The following is a 19,110-nucleotide window of genomic DNA, read 5'->3' on the forward strand; positions in this document are numbered from 1 at the left end:
ATGAGCGCCGCAACCCCAGAGTCAGACGCGACTGGACCTAATGGTCAGGTGTCCCTTTACCCTTTACCTTTAAGGCCTAACTCAGTTCTCACTTTCCATTCTGTTTGTTAGTAATCCTTAGCTATTGACAGGCAGGAATCAGGAGAAGGGATGCTTTGGAAGTCGGAAAAAGGCGATGTGACTTAACAGCTGATTCAGCCAATGTTTAAAATGCTGAGCCTCACCATTAGTCTCGGAAGCTTCCCTGACATTACTGTCTAGCTTCCAAAGCCGGGATTCCCCTGGATACTGGTTGAGAACCACTGGTATGTTGTATTTTGCAAGACTCCGTTATTGTCATGCAGTAGGATTTAACATCTGGCAGAATTTGCTGGTTGAAAGCCAGAATTCCAGGAGGTCCTCATCCGTTTTGGGGCTTGTAGTGTGGCTGCCAGTGGGTTAGAAGCCGCTGTATAAAGCCACGTACCTGTCTGGCTCTAGACCAGCCGTTTTCCAACCTGGTGCCCTCCAGATGTTTTGGGCTACAACTCCCGTCAGACTCAGACAGCACAGATGGGAGTTGTAGTCCAAAACAGCTGGAAATCACCAGGTAGGCTGGTCTAGGATAGGGTTGACAATGAAAATCCAGACAGAAACGTTGTTGAGCTTTGTTTTGGCCAAAGTTGTTGAGGATATTTGAGCTATTTTAATGGGGAATTGGCAAAAACGACACTGCAGACATGGGTTGCCATACGTCCAGCTTTCCCCAGACATTTGCCAATTTCCACCTGGACACTGCTGCTAACTGCAGTATTCCAGATATGTCCACAAAATTCCGGACGTATGGCAACCATATAGAGCACAGGTGAGCTGGAAGCGTTTTGCTCAGATCTCAGTGCTGCCATGAAATCATCTCCCTCTACCTTTGAGAGCCTAGATCTGTAAAATGGGGATAGTAATGCTGGACTCCACAGGAGGGTTGTAGTTAAGGCTACCAACAGGATGTATAAAGCTGAAGTCTTTTCAGCACATTGGGGAAAGCGCTGTACAAAGATGCTACGTGTTGTGGTTATTTGTCAACACAATACCCTGCTTGTCCATTCCCCATCAACCCACATAACTCACAAGCAGAGAGCAGTTGCGAGCGAGCGAGCGTCGTTGCGGCTATGAGCGACTCGAGCAAGTGAGCCAGGTCACGTGCTGCGGAGGAAGTAATAGAACAACACATTTGACTGAGACACAGGTACAGTGCAATTACATACAGTGCACGGATCCCAACCCATGCTTGGCTTCTGGAGCATGGGCAGCCACAAGACCAGAAGGCGGGAAAGGCATTAGCAAGAGGCAATTCCAAGTCTGGCAGGGAAGGTCGTGCAAGCTTCTTACGTGTGCAGATTCCACATCGTTGATAGACACGGAATTAGGCAGTCATATAAAAACATGGTGACACACATGCACATCTGGGGAAAGGAGCTTGAACCCAGGATTCTATAGTCCACTCAGAGATGATACCTAAGGATATGGAGCAGGGCCTTTCCAGCAGTGGCACCGTAAGTAGGGAACAGTCTCTCCACAAAGACCCACCGGGTGTCTTCTCTGTATACCTTTTCTCTTACTTTTCCTGTAATGTTTGCCACCGTTACGTCTGGCAGCAATAACGATCCTGATGCTGTTGCTTCAGTTTCCGCTGAGTGCGACCTGTTAACACTGTACATCACTTGGGGTTGGGTAAAGGGGGGGGGGAAGCAACCGGTGTGCTCTATAAAGAAATGAAATGAAGCCCATGGCCTCAACTCAACCGAGGGTATGAGGTCAGATGTAACAAAGGGTGGCCCAGCTGCCAGCTGCGCCATCAGACGTCACCAGTTCTCGGAGACGCATGCAGGCTCCCTTTTGCATCAAAAGATGGACCCAGCGCGTTCAACAGAGCCCAGAAGCTCAGTGCAGCGCATGTATCCACATCAGTAGCTTCCTGCCGAAGGGCACTGCAACATCTGTGGGGGGACGCACACCTCAATCTGAATACAGAGGGCATCTATATCAGTTACACACGGGGGAGTCTTATTCCGCTTACACAGAGCCATAGCTACAGGAGGGCTAGCCAGTTTTTTTTGCCCAGGGTGAAGCCTCCAGAGGGGAACTATTCAGGCTCTCAGTCTCTGTGTGTGCACAGATGTGTGGGTGTGCCAAACTGGGTCTTTGACCCTGGGTGAAATAAAGCCTCGTTTCGCCCCTGGCTTGCACAGCTTTACAGACTAAATGCTTCCAGGTAGATAGAATCAGGAGAGCTTGAAAAAAAAAAAGGGTTTTCTAGCAAAGACAGAAATACCAGAGACTCTAGATGTGGATTTGAAGGTGATCTATATCTCCTAAAAATATAGATCCTAATGGCCGGTTCCCCCCCCCCCTTTTGAACCATTCCCAGAAGATGAAGGTGAGATGATGGTGTGTGTGTGTGTGTGTGTGTGTGTGTGTGGCTGATGGATGAGTCATTCCAAAGCTGCCTTTCTTTAAAGAGGAAAGGCGGACAATCTGCATCTAATGGGAGTGGGTTGTTTTTGTTTTTTTTTATGAATCTGAAGCTGCATCATCCCTCTATTAATCCAGGAGCTGGAGATGCGGATGAGAAGAGAAAGGAAAGAGAGAGAGAGAGAGAGAGAGAGAGAGAGAGAGAGAGAGAGAGAGAGAGAGGATATGCACTTAGGGAGGGCATCGGTTTAGTGTGGAGGTATCGAAGAGTGGGTTGTGGATCTCCATCTCTCCACTCTGCAGAAAGAGAAGAGGAGGAGTTGTTAATCAAAGCATTCTTGGAAAAGAAAAGGAACCAAATTCCCAGTGGCCAACCCACACGTGCAGCAGAACCTCATATCCCCTCTGGCCTCCGTGACTGTCCTGGTGTGATTCCTGTGTGTGCAGATATTCAATATGAAGTCTAGTCTGAGTTTACGGCATCGGTTTCAGTCGGTGCAGACATGGTACGTTTGGCTGACAATTTCCGCCCTCCCTTCCCAGGTGGGCGGTGTTTGCGGCACCAGGCGGGATCACCTGGCCAGGTTCCCCCCCCCCCCGGCTCAGGTCTGCCCTTGGCCTGCCTCTTGCCCACCTTGACTAATTTGCAACTAGCCCAAAGTGATTGGCTGAGTAGGTTCCCAGAGATAATCAATGCCACATCTCAAGAGGGCGAGGTCCTGGCCTACTTGAAAGAGGCAGCTGTGTGGCCACTTCTTAAGAAACCCACCCTGAATTCAGAAGATTGTAACAACCCTGTTCCAAATAGCCCGTTTTTTTTGTTTTTTGTTTTTTTGCAGGTGAGGTGTTCCAAGAAGATTGCAAGCGTCTGGCTCCAGGCACAGTTGGAAGATATATTATCTCTAGACATTTCAATCCGGGTTCAGGCCAAGGTGTGGCACCAGAATAGCTCCCACCGCCCCGTGTGTGACCTCTTGTGCAAGAGAGACAGGCAGTAAGGATGATTGCTTTATCTTCAATCTCATCTCGGAGGCTTTTGGGAGGCCCAACCATGATCTCCTACTGGATCTGCTGTGTGGGTTGGAGCAGGGGGCGCAGTGATAGAGTGGCCCCACTCCCAGCTGCAGGATTGGTTTCAGAAAGTAACATTGGGAGTTTGCTGCTTCACCTTTCTTAGCCCATGCTATAGAGCTCTGCAAAGTTTCATTTTGTCCTCCACACTCTTTAACTGCATGGGGAAACTGTGGCTCTGTAGATGTTCTTGGACTCCTGCCCCCCTCAGCCCCACTTAGCACAGCCAGTGGTCAGGGGTGAGGATATCTGGAGAGCCACAGTCTCCCCACTGTTGTGGGGTGCCATCCATATGCCACTGGCTCTGTTTCTCTTTGTTACCTGAGGCAGGTGTTAAATTTATGCCTGGACTCGGCAACGGGAGGGCCAGTCAACCAATACTGAATTCTGATAAAATGGAGGCACTGGGGGTAGGTAGTTCTCATGTCTGGGAAATTGACATTTGACTAGTTGTAGATAAGATTATGCACGCCCTGAAAGAGTAGGTATCGAACCAGCATTGCTGAAGTGCCTTTCACCAGCTTCAGTAAATGAATCTTGCCTTGTTAGCGTGATTCGTGCCTCTGGTAACCTCCGGGCTAGATTACTGTAATGCGTTTATACATGGGGCTGCCCTCAGAGACGACATGGAAGCTTCAGTCGGGGCAGAACTCCACTGCCAGAATTTCGACCGCTGCAGCCAAGGTGAACCATTTCACACCCACGCCATACTAGATTATTTCTTTTTCTTCTATGCTGGATTATTTCTGCTTCTTTTTTGGTGGAAAGGCGTAAGGGTATTCTGAGGACAGGGTTCATGCGCCAATGCAAAGTACCCACCCCTGGCAAGCCCCAGTCTAAAGCCAGCTGCTTCAGGGTGTCACCCTGAGAGGAAGAGGAGAAGCCATTGCCCAAAGAGGAGAGAGAAGGAAGAGCTTGGTTGGGGGCAGAGCTGTCAACTTTCCCCTTTTCTTGCGAGGAATCCTATTCAGAATAAGGGAATTTCCCTTAAAAAAAAAAAAGGGGGAAAGTTGACAGCTGTGGTTGGGGGGCGGGAGCTGAACCTCCCGCTGCCTTGCCACCGGCAGCAGCAATACCACACCCTGTACCCCTCAAGCAGAGCTGGTACCCCCACTGCCACTTCCTCCCCTCACTGCTGCATGACTTGTGCCCAGTGCCCAGCACTCACCTCTGCCAGGTACTTGCTGCCACCTGCTCCCCGATCCCAGCAGCTGCAACAGCCTGCTCCTCTACTTGCCCCTGGGCGGCCATCTTCCTCCCGCTTGCCTTCTTTTGAGCAACCCGGGGGGTGAGTAAAGGTGTGTGTGTGTGGCGCTGTGGTCTAAACCACTGAGCCTCTTGGGCTTGCCGATCAGAAGGTCGGCGGTTCGAATCCCCGCGACGGGGTGAGCTCCCGTTGCTTGGTCCCTGCTCCTGCCAACCTAGCAGTTCGAAAGCACACCAGTGCAAGTAGATAAATAGGTACCGCTGTGGCGGGAAGGTAAACGGTGTTTCTGTGCACTCTGGCTTCTGTCACGGTGTCCCATTGCGCCAGAAGCCGTTTAGTCATGACACAGAAGCCTGTCTGTGGACAAACGCCAACTCCCTCGGCCTGAAAGAGAGATGAGCGCTCCAACCCCATAGTCGCCTTTGACTGGACTTAACTGTCCAGGAGTCCTTTAGGTAAAGGTACCCCTGACCGTCAGGTCCAGTCGCGGACAACTCTGTGGTTGCGGCGCTCATCTCACTCTATAGGCCGAGGGAGCCGGCGTACAGCTTCTGGGGGTCATGTGGCCAGCATGACCAAGCCGCTTCTGGCGAAATAGAGCAGTGCACGGAAACGCCGTTTACCTTCCCGCTGGAGCGGTACCTATTTATCTACTTGCACTTTGATGTGCTTTCGAACTGCTAGGTGGGCAGGAGCAGGGACCGAGCAACGGGAGCTCACCCCGTCGCAGGGATTCAAACCGCCGACCTTCCGATCGGCAAGCCCTAGGCTCTGTGGTTTAGACCACAGTCCCACCTGTGTCACCTTTGACTGGACTTAACTGTCCAGGAGTCCCTTACCTTTACCCTTTCTTTACCTTTTAAAGGACTGCCCCACTGCAACCAGGGTCCAGGAGCAGGTGGCAGCAAGCACCTGGCACAGGTGAGTGCCCTGTAGAGGTGAGTGTCAGGTGCCAGGTGGCAGCAAGAAGCAGGAGGGCAGGGGTGGCGCCAGGGCGGCAAAATTCCCTGGGTTGGCCCTTCACACACCACACACTGAAGTATTCCGAAAGACATAAGAAGCTGCCTTATATGGAGCCAGTTCTTTGGTTCGTCTAGGCCAACACTGGCCTTACCTAGCGATGCCAAGAAACTGAACCTAGGACCTTGCCATACATACCGGCGCCAGTCCCGGACACTCGTACACGGTGTAATCTCCGTTCTCAGTCTCTGACTCTGTGGAGAGCTGTTCTACTGGTTTGGGGGGTTCTCTGCTGAAGGAAGGAGGCAACAGTGTGAGATGAGGGACCTCAGGAGATGGAAACCCCTAGAGGTTCCACCCGCTTTCTAAAAATATATATCCTCCCCAGCTCCTGGATTTACTCCTGTGGTGTGGCAGGAAAGGATGGCAAGTGGGGTGGGAAGATTCAAAGACAATCAAAGAAACATTTAAACATGTTGGCATAGCATATTCTAGTACAGTGGTACCTCGGGTTACGGACCCGATCCATTCCGGGGTGCTGTTCACACCCCGAAAAGTCTGTAACCCAAGCAGCGATATCACACTTCTGCGCATGTGCGACTTGCGCAGAATGCTTCTGCGCATGTGCAAACTGCGCAAAAAGCTTCTGCACATGCTCGCCGGGTGAAACCCAGAAGCAAACACTTCCGGGTTTGCCGTGTCTGGAACCCGAAAAAACGCAACCTGAAGCACACATAGAAGAGTTTGGAGTTTGGTTTTGATATCCCACTTTATCACTACCCTAAGGAGTCTCAAAGCGGCTAACATTCTCCTTTCCCTTCCTCCCCCCACAACAAACACTCTGTGAGGTGAGTGGGGCTGAGAGACTTCAGAGAAGTGTGACTAGCCCAAGGTCACCCAGCAGCTGCATGTGGAGGAGCGGGGAAGTGAACCCGGTTCCCCAGATTACGAGTCTACCACTCTTAACCACTGCACCACACTGACCCGAGGTATGACTGTATAGGATCAGGATCAGAAAAAAGAACGATTTATTTGTGTTGATGTGATCATAGAATGGTAGAGTTGGAAGGGACCCGAAGGGTGAGATGGTTCAACCCCCTGCAATGCAGAAATATTTTGCCTAACGTGGGGCTCAAACCCACAACCTTGAGATTAAGAGTCTCGTGCTCTACCGACTGAGCTACCCCACAAGCTACAAAGAAGTTCTCTGAGCAGCTCGCAACATAAAATATACAAGTATCCAGTGAGATAAAAAGGGGAAATGACATCAATTAAGACTGGGAACGAATTAGGGAAAATTTATAACTTATTTTAAAGACCATTGTAAACAGTTAAAATCGTTAGTAGGATTGGAATATCACTTGTAGTTTAAGGGTGAATTCCAGATACAATGGAGATTCAAAAGATTTGGACTATCATAAAAGATGCAGGAGGAAATGATATATAACAGGACCCACAAAGGGGAGGATGGAAGTCCAGGAGATTCCTTGGAATCTTGTTTTTATGTTTGATATATTTCTGTAAAATTATAATTTGGAAAACCAAAAATATAATAATAATAATAATAATAATAATAATAATAATAATAATAATAATAATAATAATAGAAGATTGGGAACAAATTGAAGGAAACAGAGATTAAAGTGGGGGAAACCCACTTCAAAGTTAAAACAATTAAATCACTTTAAAAGGTGATTAAAAAGATGGGGGAGAATAATCAGGCCTATGCCTGGAGTCTGAAAAGACATTCAGTGTGAAATTTATCCAGCCAGATGTTTTGAATGGCAACTTTCACCCGCCCCACCCAGCAAAACATCTGGAATGGCCCCAGGATGGGTGGTGGTGATCCAGCTGCTTTCAGGGACTTGAAAGTTTCACCAGAGAGCCTTTAAGCTAGCTCCACTGAGCTCAGAACCCTTTCTGCCAGAAGAAGAAGAAGAAGAAGAAGAAGAAGAAGAAGAAGAAGAAGAAGAAGAAGAAGAAGAGGAGGAGGAGGAGGAGGTGTTTGGATTTGATATCCCGCTTTTCACTACCCGAAGGAGTCTCAAAGCGGCTAACATTCTCCTTTCCCTTCCTCCCCCACAACAAACACTCTGTGAGGTGAGTGGGGCTGAGAGACTTCAAAGAAGTGTGACTAGCCCAAGGTCACCCAGCAGCTGCATGTGGAGGAGTGGAGACGCGAACCCGGTTCCCCAGATTACGAGTCTACCGCTCTTAACCACTACACCACACTGGCTCTCTTAGTGATTGCTTGGCACCCACCTTCCCACTCCCATGGAGAGATGTGGAAAAGAGCACACTTACTCCTCACTGGTTGTGGTGAGAAGCTTCTTCTGGTGTTGATAGTGGTGAACTTGGCACGACTGAGCTAGTCGGGAGTCCATGTACTAGAAGGCATCAGAGAGAATGTAAGAATAGCCCGGCCTGGACCAAAACAAAGGCTTATTTAGCACACAGCTTCCCATTTCCCACAGTAGCCGAACTGAAGCTGAGAAGCTGCTCCAGATACGAGGGGTAATATATAACTCTCAGGGTGGTGAGTTAGTTGGTGGCCGCTGCATCTTGTGGCAGCGAGTTCCGAAGTTTAACTGCGTTTAAAGAATTGCAGGCTTCCGCCTGCCCCTGAATCCCCCCCCCCCCGTTCAGGTTCACTGGATGTCCCCCTTGGGTTCTAAAGTGATGATCTGAGGGCTGTCAGGGGGGCAGGGGGCTCCCAGCACCCCCTGCCCCAAGTGAGCATTCAACCAATGGCAAAGTCACATACTGCGCTGGGCTGATGATATCGGTATTGGTTCCCCCGGCTGCCCGCATAGGTCATCTTCTGAGTCAAGTGTACTTCCTTCTGTAGCCTGGAAATGAATTGTATGGTGGGTTTTTTGTGTTTTTTTTTACAGATGGCAAGCAAACAACCCCACAGTCTGCAATATGAATTTTGGCACATGTTTACAGCATCACCACAAAAGCTCTTGTGAGAAGAACCTCCCTGCGTAGTTTTCATATTCCTGCTTTTTAAACCTGGGGAGGCCACATTTTCTTCTGTGTGGAGGGGGGGGGGTCAGTTATGATAACCGAGTTATCTTTCCACAAGGGTCAACATTGATGCCAAAATCTAGCATCGCCTGAGCTCTGCGAGTGCGGCTTTCTCCCGACTGAAGTGCAGATTGTTTGAGGACTGGGACATTCACCGGGAAACCAAAATGCTTGTTTACAAAGCTATTGTACTACCAACCTTACTGTATGCTTGTGAAATGTGGACCACTTATAAAAGCCGTCTCCAACTCCTCAAAAGATTCCATCAACGGTGTCTCCGAAAAATCTTACACATCAATTGAGAAGACAGGCGAACTAATACCAGTGTACTGGATGAAGCAAAGATCACCAGTGTTGAAGCAATGATTCTTCAACATCAACTTCGTTGGACTGGTCATGTTGTGCGGATGCCTTCCAAAGCAACTACTCTATTCCAAACTTAAAGATGGAAAGTGTAATGCTGGTGGTCAACAAAAGAGGTTTAAAGACTGTCTCAAGGCAAATCTTTAAAAATGTAGTATAAACACCGACAACTGGGAGACACTAACCTGCGAGCGCTCCAGTTGGAGAACAGCCTTTACCAAAGGTGTCATGGACTTTGAAGACACTCAAACTCAGGACGCAAGGGAGAAACGTGCTAAGAGGAAGGCACGCTTGGCAAATCCACACCGTGATCAACTCCCACCTGGGAACCAATGTCCCCACTGTGGAAGGACGTGTGGTTCCAGAATTGGCCTCCACAATCACTTACGGACTCATTGTTAAAACTGTGTTTATGGAAGACAATCCTAATCGGCTATGAGTGACTGCCAAAGAAGAAGGGAGGGAGATATTTTGCTTGCAGCATATGGGCCTTTTGAGACCAGATTGGCAAGAGTACGATTTAAAAAAAAAAGAGTGCCCTGGGGCATGTGCAGAGTGAAAGAAATGGTCGATACCTTTTGCAAAAAGAAAAAAGACTTCTAGATATGATGTGAACCCTGCCCCCAAGGTGGAGTGATGCTAGAATGTTGCTCTTTGGCTAGAAAGACGTAAGTTCAAATCCCCACTCAGTCGTAGAATCAGGGGCGTAGCATGGGGGTGGGGGTGGGGGTGGGCCACCCCGTTTTCCATAATGGAGGGGGTGACAAATTATCAAGGAACGATTTTTTTTAAAAAAATGCCTGCTCCGAAGGTCTTATCTTCCTACACTAGGGATTATATAGCTATATATGAAATTTCATGCATATCGGTTAATATCTTGACCCTCCTCCACTTGGCTGTTTTCCTATGTCGTGAAGGCTGAAATTTCAGTTCAGTGGAGCACTTACTGTTCTCAACTCTAACCCTGTGGAAAGCCATCTAATTAGACTTTAATTTGATTTTGAGATGTTTTTAGGAGGTAATTTAATTATTGCTTGATTTTATACCAATGTTATATATCTGATGTTAGCCACCCTGAGCCCGACTTCGGCCGGGGAGGGTGGGATATAAATAAAAGTTTATTATTATTATTATTACTTGTTATTATTCCTTTGTAAGAAAATATGAAATAACATAAAACCATTTTTGCGGAGGGGGGGATCAATGGGGGGGTTGACAAGAAATTTTCTGCACCGGGTACCACCTGACCTTCCCATGCCTCGGGGGGGGGGGTGACAAAAAATTTTTTGCCCCCGGGTACCAATTTACCTTGCTATGCCCTGCGTAGAATCATAGAATTGTAGAGTTGGAGGGGACCCCAGAGGTCCTTTAGCAGCTGTCCCCATGAAGTTTGTAATCTACGTCAAAGGGTCCTTACTAGGGTAATCTGGGGGTAGGGTGGGGGAGACAATGTGTGCAACCCTGGCAGGAAGGGCAATTAAAAGATATACTAAATAAAAACATTGGAAGAAGCAAGCCACCTTCCTTCTCCCTTCTGGCCTTCTGTTGCTGCACTCATTTTCTCTGTCGCTTCATCTCTTTCACAAAACCTTTTGTCTCAGAACTGTTTCATCATCCCCTATGGAAGCCAACCCTAGGTAACTGTGTATTCACCTATCTAATCTCATTCCCTTTACTGTATTTCAAATGCTCAATGTTGTGAGTGCAGATGGCTATCTAGCAAAAAAACAAAACAAAACAAAACAAAACAAAACAAAACAAAAGCCAGCCCCTAAAGCAACTGTATCTCGAGATACTGCAAAAAAACAACAACAAACAAACATTCGAGAATTTGGTTTTCAAAACCGTCTCGTTTGTTTGGGTCAATTATTATTCAAAGGAGCTATAAAAACCAAAGGCAATCCCTCACATGAATGCTCAACATTTAAAAACAAATGCAATTAATTACATACAAATTGCATATAAACTTGTGTATACTTACTCAAATTGGGGGGAAAACACACACAGCCTGCAGAGATCTCAGTTAGATATTATCTCCCATTCACATTAACAGGCAAATGAAATTATGGTCTGAAGGCAACAAATTATAGATTTTCTACAGAATCATACTTGGGCATTGTTGATATGTGATAAGAAATCGAGGACTTGCATTATGCACAATAGCAATGTATCAGCAGAGTTGGGGGAGTCCCAAGATTTGGAAGAGTTCAAAATACATTTAAAGTGGGGGGGGGGAATGTAATTGTGATGATGGGAACCTGACAACTCTAATGTATACTGAACATGCTCCGTATTCACAGAATACTGGATGTTGGGCTGCATACAAACCAAACATTTAAAGTTACAGGTAGGTAGCCGTGTTGGTCTGCCATAGTCGAAACAAAATAAAAAATAAATAAAAATTCCTTCCAGTAGCACCTTAAAGACCAACTAAGTTTGTTCTTGGTATGAGCTTTCATGTGCATGCACACAAAAGCTCATACCAAGAACAAACTTAGTTGGTCTTTAAGGTGCTACTGGAAGGGGGGGGAAATTAATTTTTATTTTTTTGTTTCATACATTTAAAGTGCATTGCTTCTCGCGAGAGAATCCTGGGAACTTCAGTTCACCCCTTGCAGGGCTACAGTTTCCCGCACCGTCAACAAACTGTGGTTCCCAAAATCCTTTGGGGGAAATCATGTGCTTCAAATGTGTGGGGCAGGATTCGAGTAAGTTGCTGTGCGTGTGGAACAAGTTTGGTTTGTGTAACAGGACTCCCCCACCCACCATGCCCCCCCCAATTGTGCTCTGGAGGGTTGGGGGAGATCCCAGAACAGGTTTAGGAGGTACGGGGTGGTGGGGTGGGGGAAGAGAGGAGGGAATGTCCCATTGTGCAAGCCAACCTCATTCCTTGCACTATGTTGAATTCCATCCGGAGTGTGTACACAGGCTGACTGCTGGGGAAAAGAATGTAAAACCAATGGCGAGGGAGCAGCTGGAATCCTGAACAAAAGGCTCTCGGTGCTGCAACATTTTGTTGCAGGCCTCACTCCTTTCTCTTGTTTTTGCTTCTCTCTTTTGCATACTGACTTCGTCCCTGATTGAATTTAGATTTTAATCTCATTGGGGGTAACGACTGGTGTTTTGGCTTGCGGAACTTTGTAAAGTACCAATGACATCGTTGTGCTAAAATAATAATAATAATAATAATAATAATAATAATAATAATAATAATAATAGCAACAAATATGGGGGAAGGACATTTCCTACCTGTACCAGCACATAGCAGCAACTACCAGTCCGGAAACCCCTGTCACTGTGCACATCACCACGAGAGCTGTAAGGACCACAGTTAACCCTTTGAGTGTCAGATATAAAGGAGCACCTCTAGAAACAAACACATAAGGACAGAAGAGGAGCCTGCAGGATCAGACCAGTGGCCGATCTGATCCAGAGTCCTGTTCTCACAGTGGTCAGCTGCAAACGGGAGACCTAAGCACAACAGAACTCTCCCTTCCTGCGATTTCCAGCTACAGTGGTAACTTGGTTCTCGAACGGCTTAGTTATTGAACAATTCGGCTCCTGAATGCCAAAAACCCGGAAATGAGTGTTCCGGTTTGCGAACGTTTTTCGGAAGCCGAACATCCGACGCAGCTTCCGCTTCAGTGCAGGAAGCTCTTGCAGCCAATCGGAAGCCGCGCCTTGGTTTTCGAACGGTTTCAGGAGTCGGACGGACTCCCGGAACGGATTAAGTTTGAGAACCAAGGTACCACTGCACTGGTATTCAGAAGCATCCAGCCTCTCAACAGTGGAGGTGGACTATAATGGACGTAGCCAGGGTTTTTGTTGGGGAGGGGGCCCAGAACCGACACGATTGGTCAGTTAGTTAAGTATTTCTCTTGGTTTGCTTGATCTAGGGGGGCAGCTGGAGTGTGCCTCATGGGGTGAAGTCAGACCACAGCATTAGCAGCACGAAAGTGACCTCCCCAAGCCTGGGCCGTGTGTATGGAGGTCCTGGTCTGCCCAGATGACAAGACCACCCTCTCGGTCTAGCTGATGTGGTCTAAAGGAAAGCAGAGCAGGACATCTGGCACCAGCTTGGCTGCAGGAGTTGCCGGAAGGAGGCGTACAAGGTGCCGTCCAAACGTCTTAGGGCCCCCACTCTGGATTTGTGTAGGGTTTACTCCTTAGGCCTTTCTTCTCCCACAAGGCAGCGGAGGTTTAGGATCACAGCTTTCCGTCTCCTAGATGGGCTCTTTTCCCAGGTGGGCGAGCCCCATCTGCCCCCTCTACAGCATGTGCAGAAACCGCCTTCTTGACTGGTTGGCCCACAACTGGTCTCATCTGCTCAGTCCCCTGAAGCCTGTCTTTGCATGCAGGGGAGGACCCTAACTCACCGAGGGTTTGAGACCCGTAGGCTCCACCACACCTGGTTTAGCCAGATTCAGGTAGGTAGCCATGTTGGTCTGACGCAGTCGAAATAATTTTTTTTTAAAAAATTGTCCAATAGCACCTTAGAGACCAACTAAGTTTGTTCTGGGTATCAGCTTTTGTGTGCATGCACACATCTTCAGATACTGGTTTAGCCAGCCACTCAAAGCCGTTCCCAGGTGTGGCTGCTGTCGCATGCTGGCAGCTTCTAGGAGCCGCAGGTGAGAGCCAAGTGCAGGGTGGGGACCAAAGGTGGACAAACCAACCTAGAAGAAGCATGATGTACCCCCCACCAGAGGCACAAACCCTCCTCTAACACCCCATGCACTCCAACGATATCGTCTAACCCTCTTTTAAAGGCATCCATTCGCTAAATCCCACATTCCCCTCTCCAAGCAGCCCAGTTCCTTTGTCTGGCTTGCTCCCCCCCCCCACTCCATCTTGGCAGAATCGCTCCTACTCACTAAGTGACACCGCTTTGTTCAGACTTGTAGCCGGAGGTCGGGACCTTTGCTTGAAATCTACTTTCACTCTTGTCGGGGGCGTGGTGGCTGAGACTGGGGTGTCTTCATATGACTCGGAAGAATCTGGACTGCCGCTCACGGAGTAGGAGGCATTTGGGGGGAAAGAGGTGGGGAAGGAAGTGGGGGAGCTGGGTGGTTCAAACCCCTCCATGCTGCCTGAAAAGCAAGGTGTCAATATAAATAAAGTCTCCTTATTTATGGAGCTCTCATCCTGATTTACTTGCACAAAGCTTGTGTGGAGGTTAGACAATGAGTTGCGTTCGTAGAATCGTAAAGCCGGAAGGGACCACAAGGTTCATCTAGTCCAACCCCCTGCAATGCAGGAATCTTCTGCCCAATGCGGGACTCGAACCCACGACCCCGGGATTAAGAGTCTCATGCTCTACCAACTGAGCTATGAGAGTTTGTTTGCCTCTAATTAGACCTAACAGAGGAGTTGATACTATGATTTTGTATTCAACCTGGTGCTAATTAGATTGTGCCACCAGCCCAAGCATTTCTGCTCGTCAACAGAACCATCTCTCCTCTCCTCCGCCCATATTCTGTTCTGGGGGTTCTCCTGACCCCCCCCCAGCAGATTTGAGGAGGGTGTGGTGATGCACAAATGAGGAAGGGAGGAAGTTCCTGTGCACTAAGTCTGCTCTTTATCAAGTATTCATTCTGATTAGTTGGCAAGAGAGGTTATACAATATTGTGAGCAGTCATCCAGAATTCCTGTTTATTTACTTGTGGGGGTATTTCTGCACCTTCCCATTAATCATTTGCTCATCCCAGATTTTTCAGTGCACCATCCCTTTCCAAACCACTCGAAGTCTGATGTTGTTGTTTTAAGTGGATAGGACGACAGAAGCTCTTCAACTGCATAAACCTAGACTTCTAGTATGTACTTGTGCCCGGCAAATAGTGACAGTCTGGAGGCACCTTAATTTAGTTGGAAATTCTTTTCCCTTACTCCCTGCATTATATCACCCCCTAGTGGAACAGCTAAAAAGGCTCCCTGAGACACTTTTGCTGAAGAGCATGGTCAATATACTTTGAATAAATCAACAACAACAAGAAGAAGAGTTGGGTTTGATATCCCACTTTATCACTACCCGAAAGAGTCTCAAAGCAGTTCACAATCTCCATTCCCTTACTCCCCCACAACAAACACTCTGTGAGGTGAGTGGGGCTGAGAGACTCCAGAGAAGTGTGACTAGCCCAAGGTCACCCAGCAGCTGCATGTGGAGGAGCGGGGAATTGAACCCAGTTCACCAGATTACGAGTCCACTGCTCTTAACCACTACACCACACTGGCTAACCAGTTACTAGACCCAATATGTTTCAAATGAGGCTCTTCTTCAGGGGAACCCTTCAGAACAACCAATCTGAATCTCCAGGAGAACCCCTTCATCAAAGGTAAGGAGATGTGGTCCAGGGAGCTATCAAAAAGGGACTGATGGGAAAACACGTAGTACTTAACAGTGGGATGACCACCCGGGCTGTTTTTGTGTTGTATTCTCCCCAGCCCCTCAAATTTAAATAGCTCATATGACAGTCATAGTTTCTAGCCCTCAGAACAACACTAGCAGTAAGCTAAACGGTGGCCTTCCCAGATGTTCATGGACTCCAACTCCCATCATGGACTCCAACTCCCATCAGCACAGCCAGTGGGTCTGGAATGCTGGGAGTGAGCTTGATGGACCAAATCATCTAACTTGGTATAAGGCAGCTCCCCATGTTTGGCATGCTGGGAAGAAGAGGTGCGTTTGTTGGCTCCGCCTACCAGGCCAAGTGGTCTCCATGTCTGATGGCTTCAGCCCTTTCTCATGCTTGGCCAGGAGGGAAAGGATGAGAGCGAGCAGGTCTTTGGGCTTCTTCTGGCCTTTTGTTTTGCTTTCTAAAAATAAAAAAAAAAAATAGAGAAGGTATTGAGAGAGAAAACCAGGCCTTTAGTCACAATCTGCACGGCGGGGTGAGCTCTCGTTGCTCTGTCCCAGCTCCTGCCAACCTAGCAGTTCGAAAGCACGCCAGTGCAAGTAGATAAATAGGTACCGCTGCGGCAGGAAGGTAAACGGTGTTTCTGTGCGCTCTGGTTTCCGTCACGGTGTTCTGTTGCGCCAGAAGCGGTTTAGTCATGCTGGCCACATGACCTGGAAAAGCTGTCTGTGGACAAATGCCGGCTCCCTTGGCCTGAAAGCAAGATGAGCGCCGCACCCCATAGTCACCTTTGACTGGACTTAACCGTCCAGGGGTCATTTACCTTTACCTTTTTTAAAGATCCCAGTCTTCTCAGCCATTCAGCTGTCCCTCTAAAGCCCTTGAGACTTTCCCCCAGGTCCCTCTCCCCTCCTCACCATGCTTAGGGACCTTCTTCTGCACGCAGTCTCCACTAGAGTTCTCCTCGTAATTGGGGAAGCAAGGGCCACAGGTAGGGGCTCCTTCCGGCCCGCAGCCTAGACGTTGACGGAGCAGACAGTTGACTTTGTACTTGGCTGGGCAGAGGGGGTCTGGGGGGAAAAAAGATATGGCTTTCTGAAAAAAGTTGCATCAGGGGCACCCAGATGCACTAACCAGCATTGTTCAAGCATGGAAGTTTTATCACATCCCTGTCTTCAGCATTTCATTTTGAACAAAAATCCTCTCTGTGGGTGGTTTTGTCATATTTTTTCATTTCAATGTGCAGAAGGGTAAGCGTGGTCAGAAAACAGGACTGCCACCTTCTTTTTCCTCACCCAGGGCTTCTGCGGGCTTCCCCAAAGCAGGGAATCAAACAGGTAGAGAGCATTTGCCATCTCAGTATCTCCATATGGGGAGGAACTGCACCTGTTGAACGGTTGCCTATCACAGAGCTGTTAATCTCTGAAGGAAACGAAGCAAGGGAAGAGCCAACTTTTTCCTCTCTCCAAAGGGGTGGGTATACGAAGCAGGGAGGGCTAGCAGTTTGGGGAATTTGTATACAGCTGGCAACCACGACGTCTTTGTCCTTTAACAACATTTCAGTCTCCAGGGTCGCGCCAATGAAGGTGAAAAGCAAGATGTCCAAAGTTATCCGAAAAGGGTCTAGCGCTTTACACCAGAGAACAGAATTCTGGGTCAAAAGCAGTCAGGAATTAATCTGAGCCTGGGCTTTGATGCCAGGATTCATTTTCGGAACGCACGGTATAATAATCAGGGCAAGAGCATGTACAGAGTGCTCCCACTCTCACCTCACCCAGCCCCGAACCAATTTGGCATTTAGCTGAAAGGGGCTTCAGGTCCAATGGGATGGATTATAAACAGGCAGCACTAATAAGTTCGTAGAGCCAAAGGGTCCAGAAAGGGCTGGTGCCAAGACTCCCGGGTTCCCTAGCACCAGAGCCGGGTCTGCGCTCTAGGTGACCGGACCTCGCATGCTTTCCCATTCAACCTTCGGTCCCCTTTATCTCCTTTATTGTTCTCCTGCTCGCCCCCATTTTTTCCTCCGCTCTAATGGGCTGGATATTTACCTCCCTTTTTGTTCCCCTCCTTCTTTCCCACATCTGCCCCTTTCTTCTCCTGTTTTCACCTGTCACTCACATCCATTTCTGCTCCCATTCCCTCCTCCCCACCCCGCTATCCCCACGATTCTGCATCCTTCCCCCCCCCCCACACAACCCCCAGCCAGGTGCCCCCCTCACCTGCTTCCCAGTTGGCCCCCGTAGCTATCAGGGCGGCGAAGAACCCCAGCCATCGTATCGCTTTGCCCTGCATCTCCTTTCAAGATGAATCGAGGTGGGTGGGGTGAGCAAAGACTTCCCCCCCACCCCAAACCAGTTATCGCAAGGGGTTGTCCCCCCCTTTGCAGCTGCTGGCATGTAGTCGGATCCGTGAGAAGACCTGGCGCTGGCCGGTAGAGGGACTGCGGATCTTTATGAATGAACTGAGGATGGGAGGGTGTAAGGAGTGGGGTGCGTGGGGGGGGAGAGAGAAAGGCAGGAATGGAGAATTAGATAGGTGGAAGGAAAATGCTGAGTGCTTGTCAAGGTGGTGGAGGAGTGGGGGGACAGACTTATTGATGAATAGCTGGATGGATTGACAGGTTGATTGGAGACAGAGATGGAGGCTTGATATATAGCAGATATAATGGATATGAGTCAATGAAAGTACAGATGGGGTATAGAGATTAGGTAAGTCGCAGGCCCACAGCTGGGAGACGGAGGTGGTGTTTTCCTCCCCTTGTACATTTTGGCGCACATACCATGAAAAAAATATATGTATAATTGCTTTCAAGAATCCCCAGCTTTTTAGTCTAATATTTTTGAAGAGTGGTAATGTTTACTTGTTTATTTCTTGCAATTACATCCCAACTTTTCTTCAAGGAGCTCAAGGTGGTATACATGGCTCTTCCCCCTCCTCATTTAACCCCCACAACAACCCTGTGAGGTAGGTTAGGCTGAGAGGCTGTGGCTGGCCCAAGGTCACCCAGTGAGCTTCATGGCTGAACAGGGATTTGAACCCAGGTCTCCCAGGTCCTAATCACTATGCCACACTAGCTCTAACATAATGGATTTCTTAATCTAAAATTTTAGGGATAGGACTGTACACTTTTTGCGTTTGTTCTTTAAGAAACATAAAGATTAACACCCCACCCCCAAAAGCTTAAGATAATATTTGCAAAGCCTTTGCATAAGAATATTGCTTTAAACACAAAACATGAACTTAAAAGTGAATGCCGATGCACACACAGGCAGGCATCCCTGTGTGATTCATCTAGCGATTTCTTAATGCAGTTTGATACAAAACATATTTGCATTCCTGGAACAAATGCTCAAACAATGACGTGTTTATGTTCCACGAAGTTGCTCCTCCCAGGAAAAGTGTGTACTGTATATGGTTCCAGTTTAGTGGTGGAATTTTATTCATGCCAATTCAGAAGTAAGCCCCACTGAATTGTAGAGTTGGAAAGGACTGAAGGACCATCTATCCAGCCCCCTGCAACACAGGAATCTTTTGCCCAACATGGGGCTTGAACCCAGTACCCTGAGATTAAGAGTCACATGCTCCACCAACTGAGCTATCCAGGATTTACTTCCAGGTAGATGTGTGTCTAGGACTGTAAGCTAAAGCATAGCAACATGCATTGAAATTATTGCTTCT

The 19,110-nt window shown here is 48.2% G+C and overlaps 1 protein-coding gene across 2 annotated transcripts; it reads right to left on the bottom strand.

Annotated features, from left to right (window-relative positions):
* Positions 1-2,627: 2,627 nt before the first annotated feature.
* LOC117042123 (neural proliferation differentiation and control protein 1-like) lies at positions 2,628-17,917 on the bottom strand. Of its 2 annotated transcripts, none has more exons than XM_033141608.1 (9): positions 17,652-17,917; positions 16,350-16,502; positions 15,779-15,892; positions 13,954-14,169; positions 12,329-12,395; positions 8,451-8,535; positions 7,991-8,073; positions 5,885-5,975; positions 2,628-2,745 (listed from the first exon to the last, which is right to left on the bottom strand). In XM_033141608.1, exons 1-9 carry the CDS (start codon positions 17,722-17,724, stop codon positions 2,680-2,682), a joined length of 948 nt encoding a protein of 315 aa, XP_032997499.1. In that variant the 5' UTR covers positions 17,725-17,917; the 3' UTR covers positions 2,628-2,679. The 2 variants fall into 2 exon arrangements, with proteins under 2 accessions (XP_032997499.1, XP_032997498.1); XM_033141607.1 differs by having other exon boundaries at positions 5,885-5,978; positions 17,652-17,915.
* Between the last annotated feature and the right edge of the window lie 1,193 nt (positions 17,918-19,110).

Source organism: Lacerta agilis, chromosome 2 (assembly GCF_009819535.1).
Source record: "Lacerta agilis isolate rLacAgi1 chromosome 2, rLacAgi1.pri, whole genome shotgun sequence".
Taxonomy (NCBI): Eukaryota; Metazoa; Chordata; class Lepidosauria; order Squamata; family Lacertidae; genus Lacerta; species Lacerta agilis.

Excerpts from the sequence above, each read along its gene's own strand:
- LOC117042123 (XM_033141607.1), bottom strand. The coding sequence starts at position 17,724 with ATGCAGGGCAAAGCGATACGATGGCTGGGGTTCTTCGCCGCCCTGATA. Across the intron at positions 15,893-16,349 it reads GAAGAAGGTCCCTAAGCATG|AAAGCAAAACAAAAGGCCAG; the intron begins GTGAGGAGGGGA and ends TTTTATTTTTAG. Across the intron at positions 12,396-13,953 it reads GAACAAAGCGGTGTCACTTA|CTCTCGTGGTGATGTGCACA; the intron begins GTGAGTAGGAGC and ends TGGTCCTTACAG.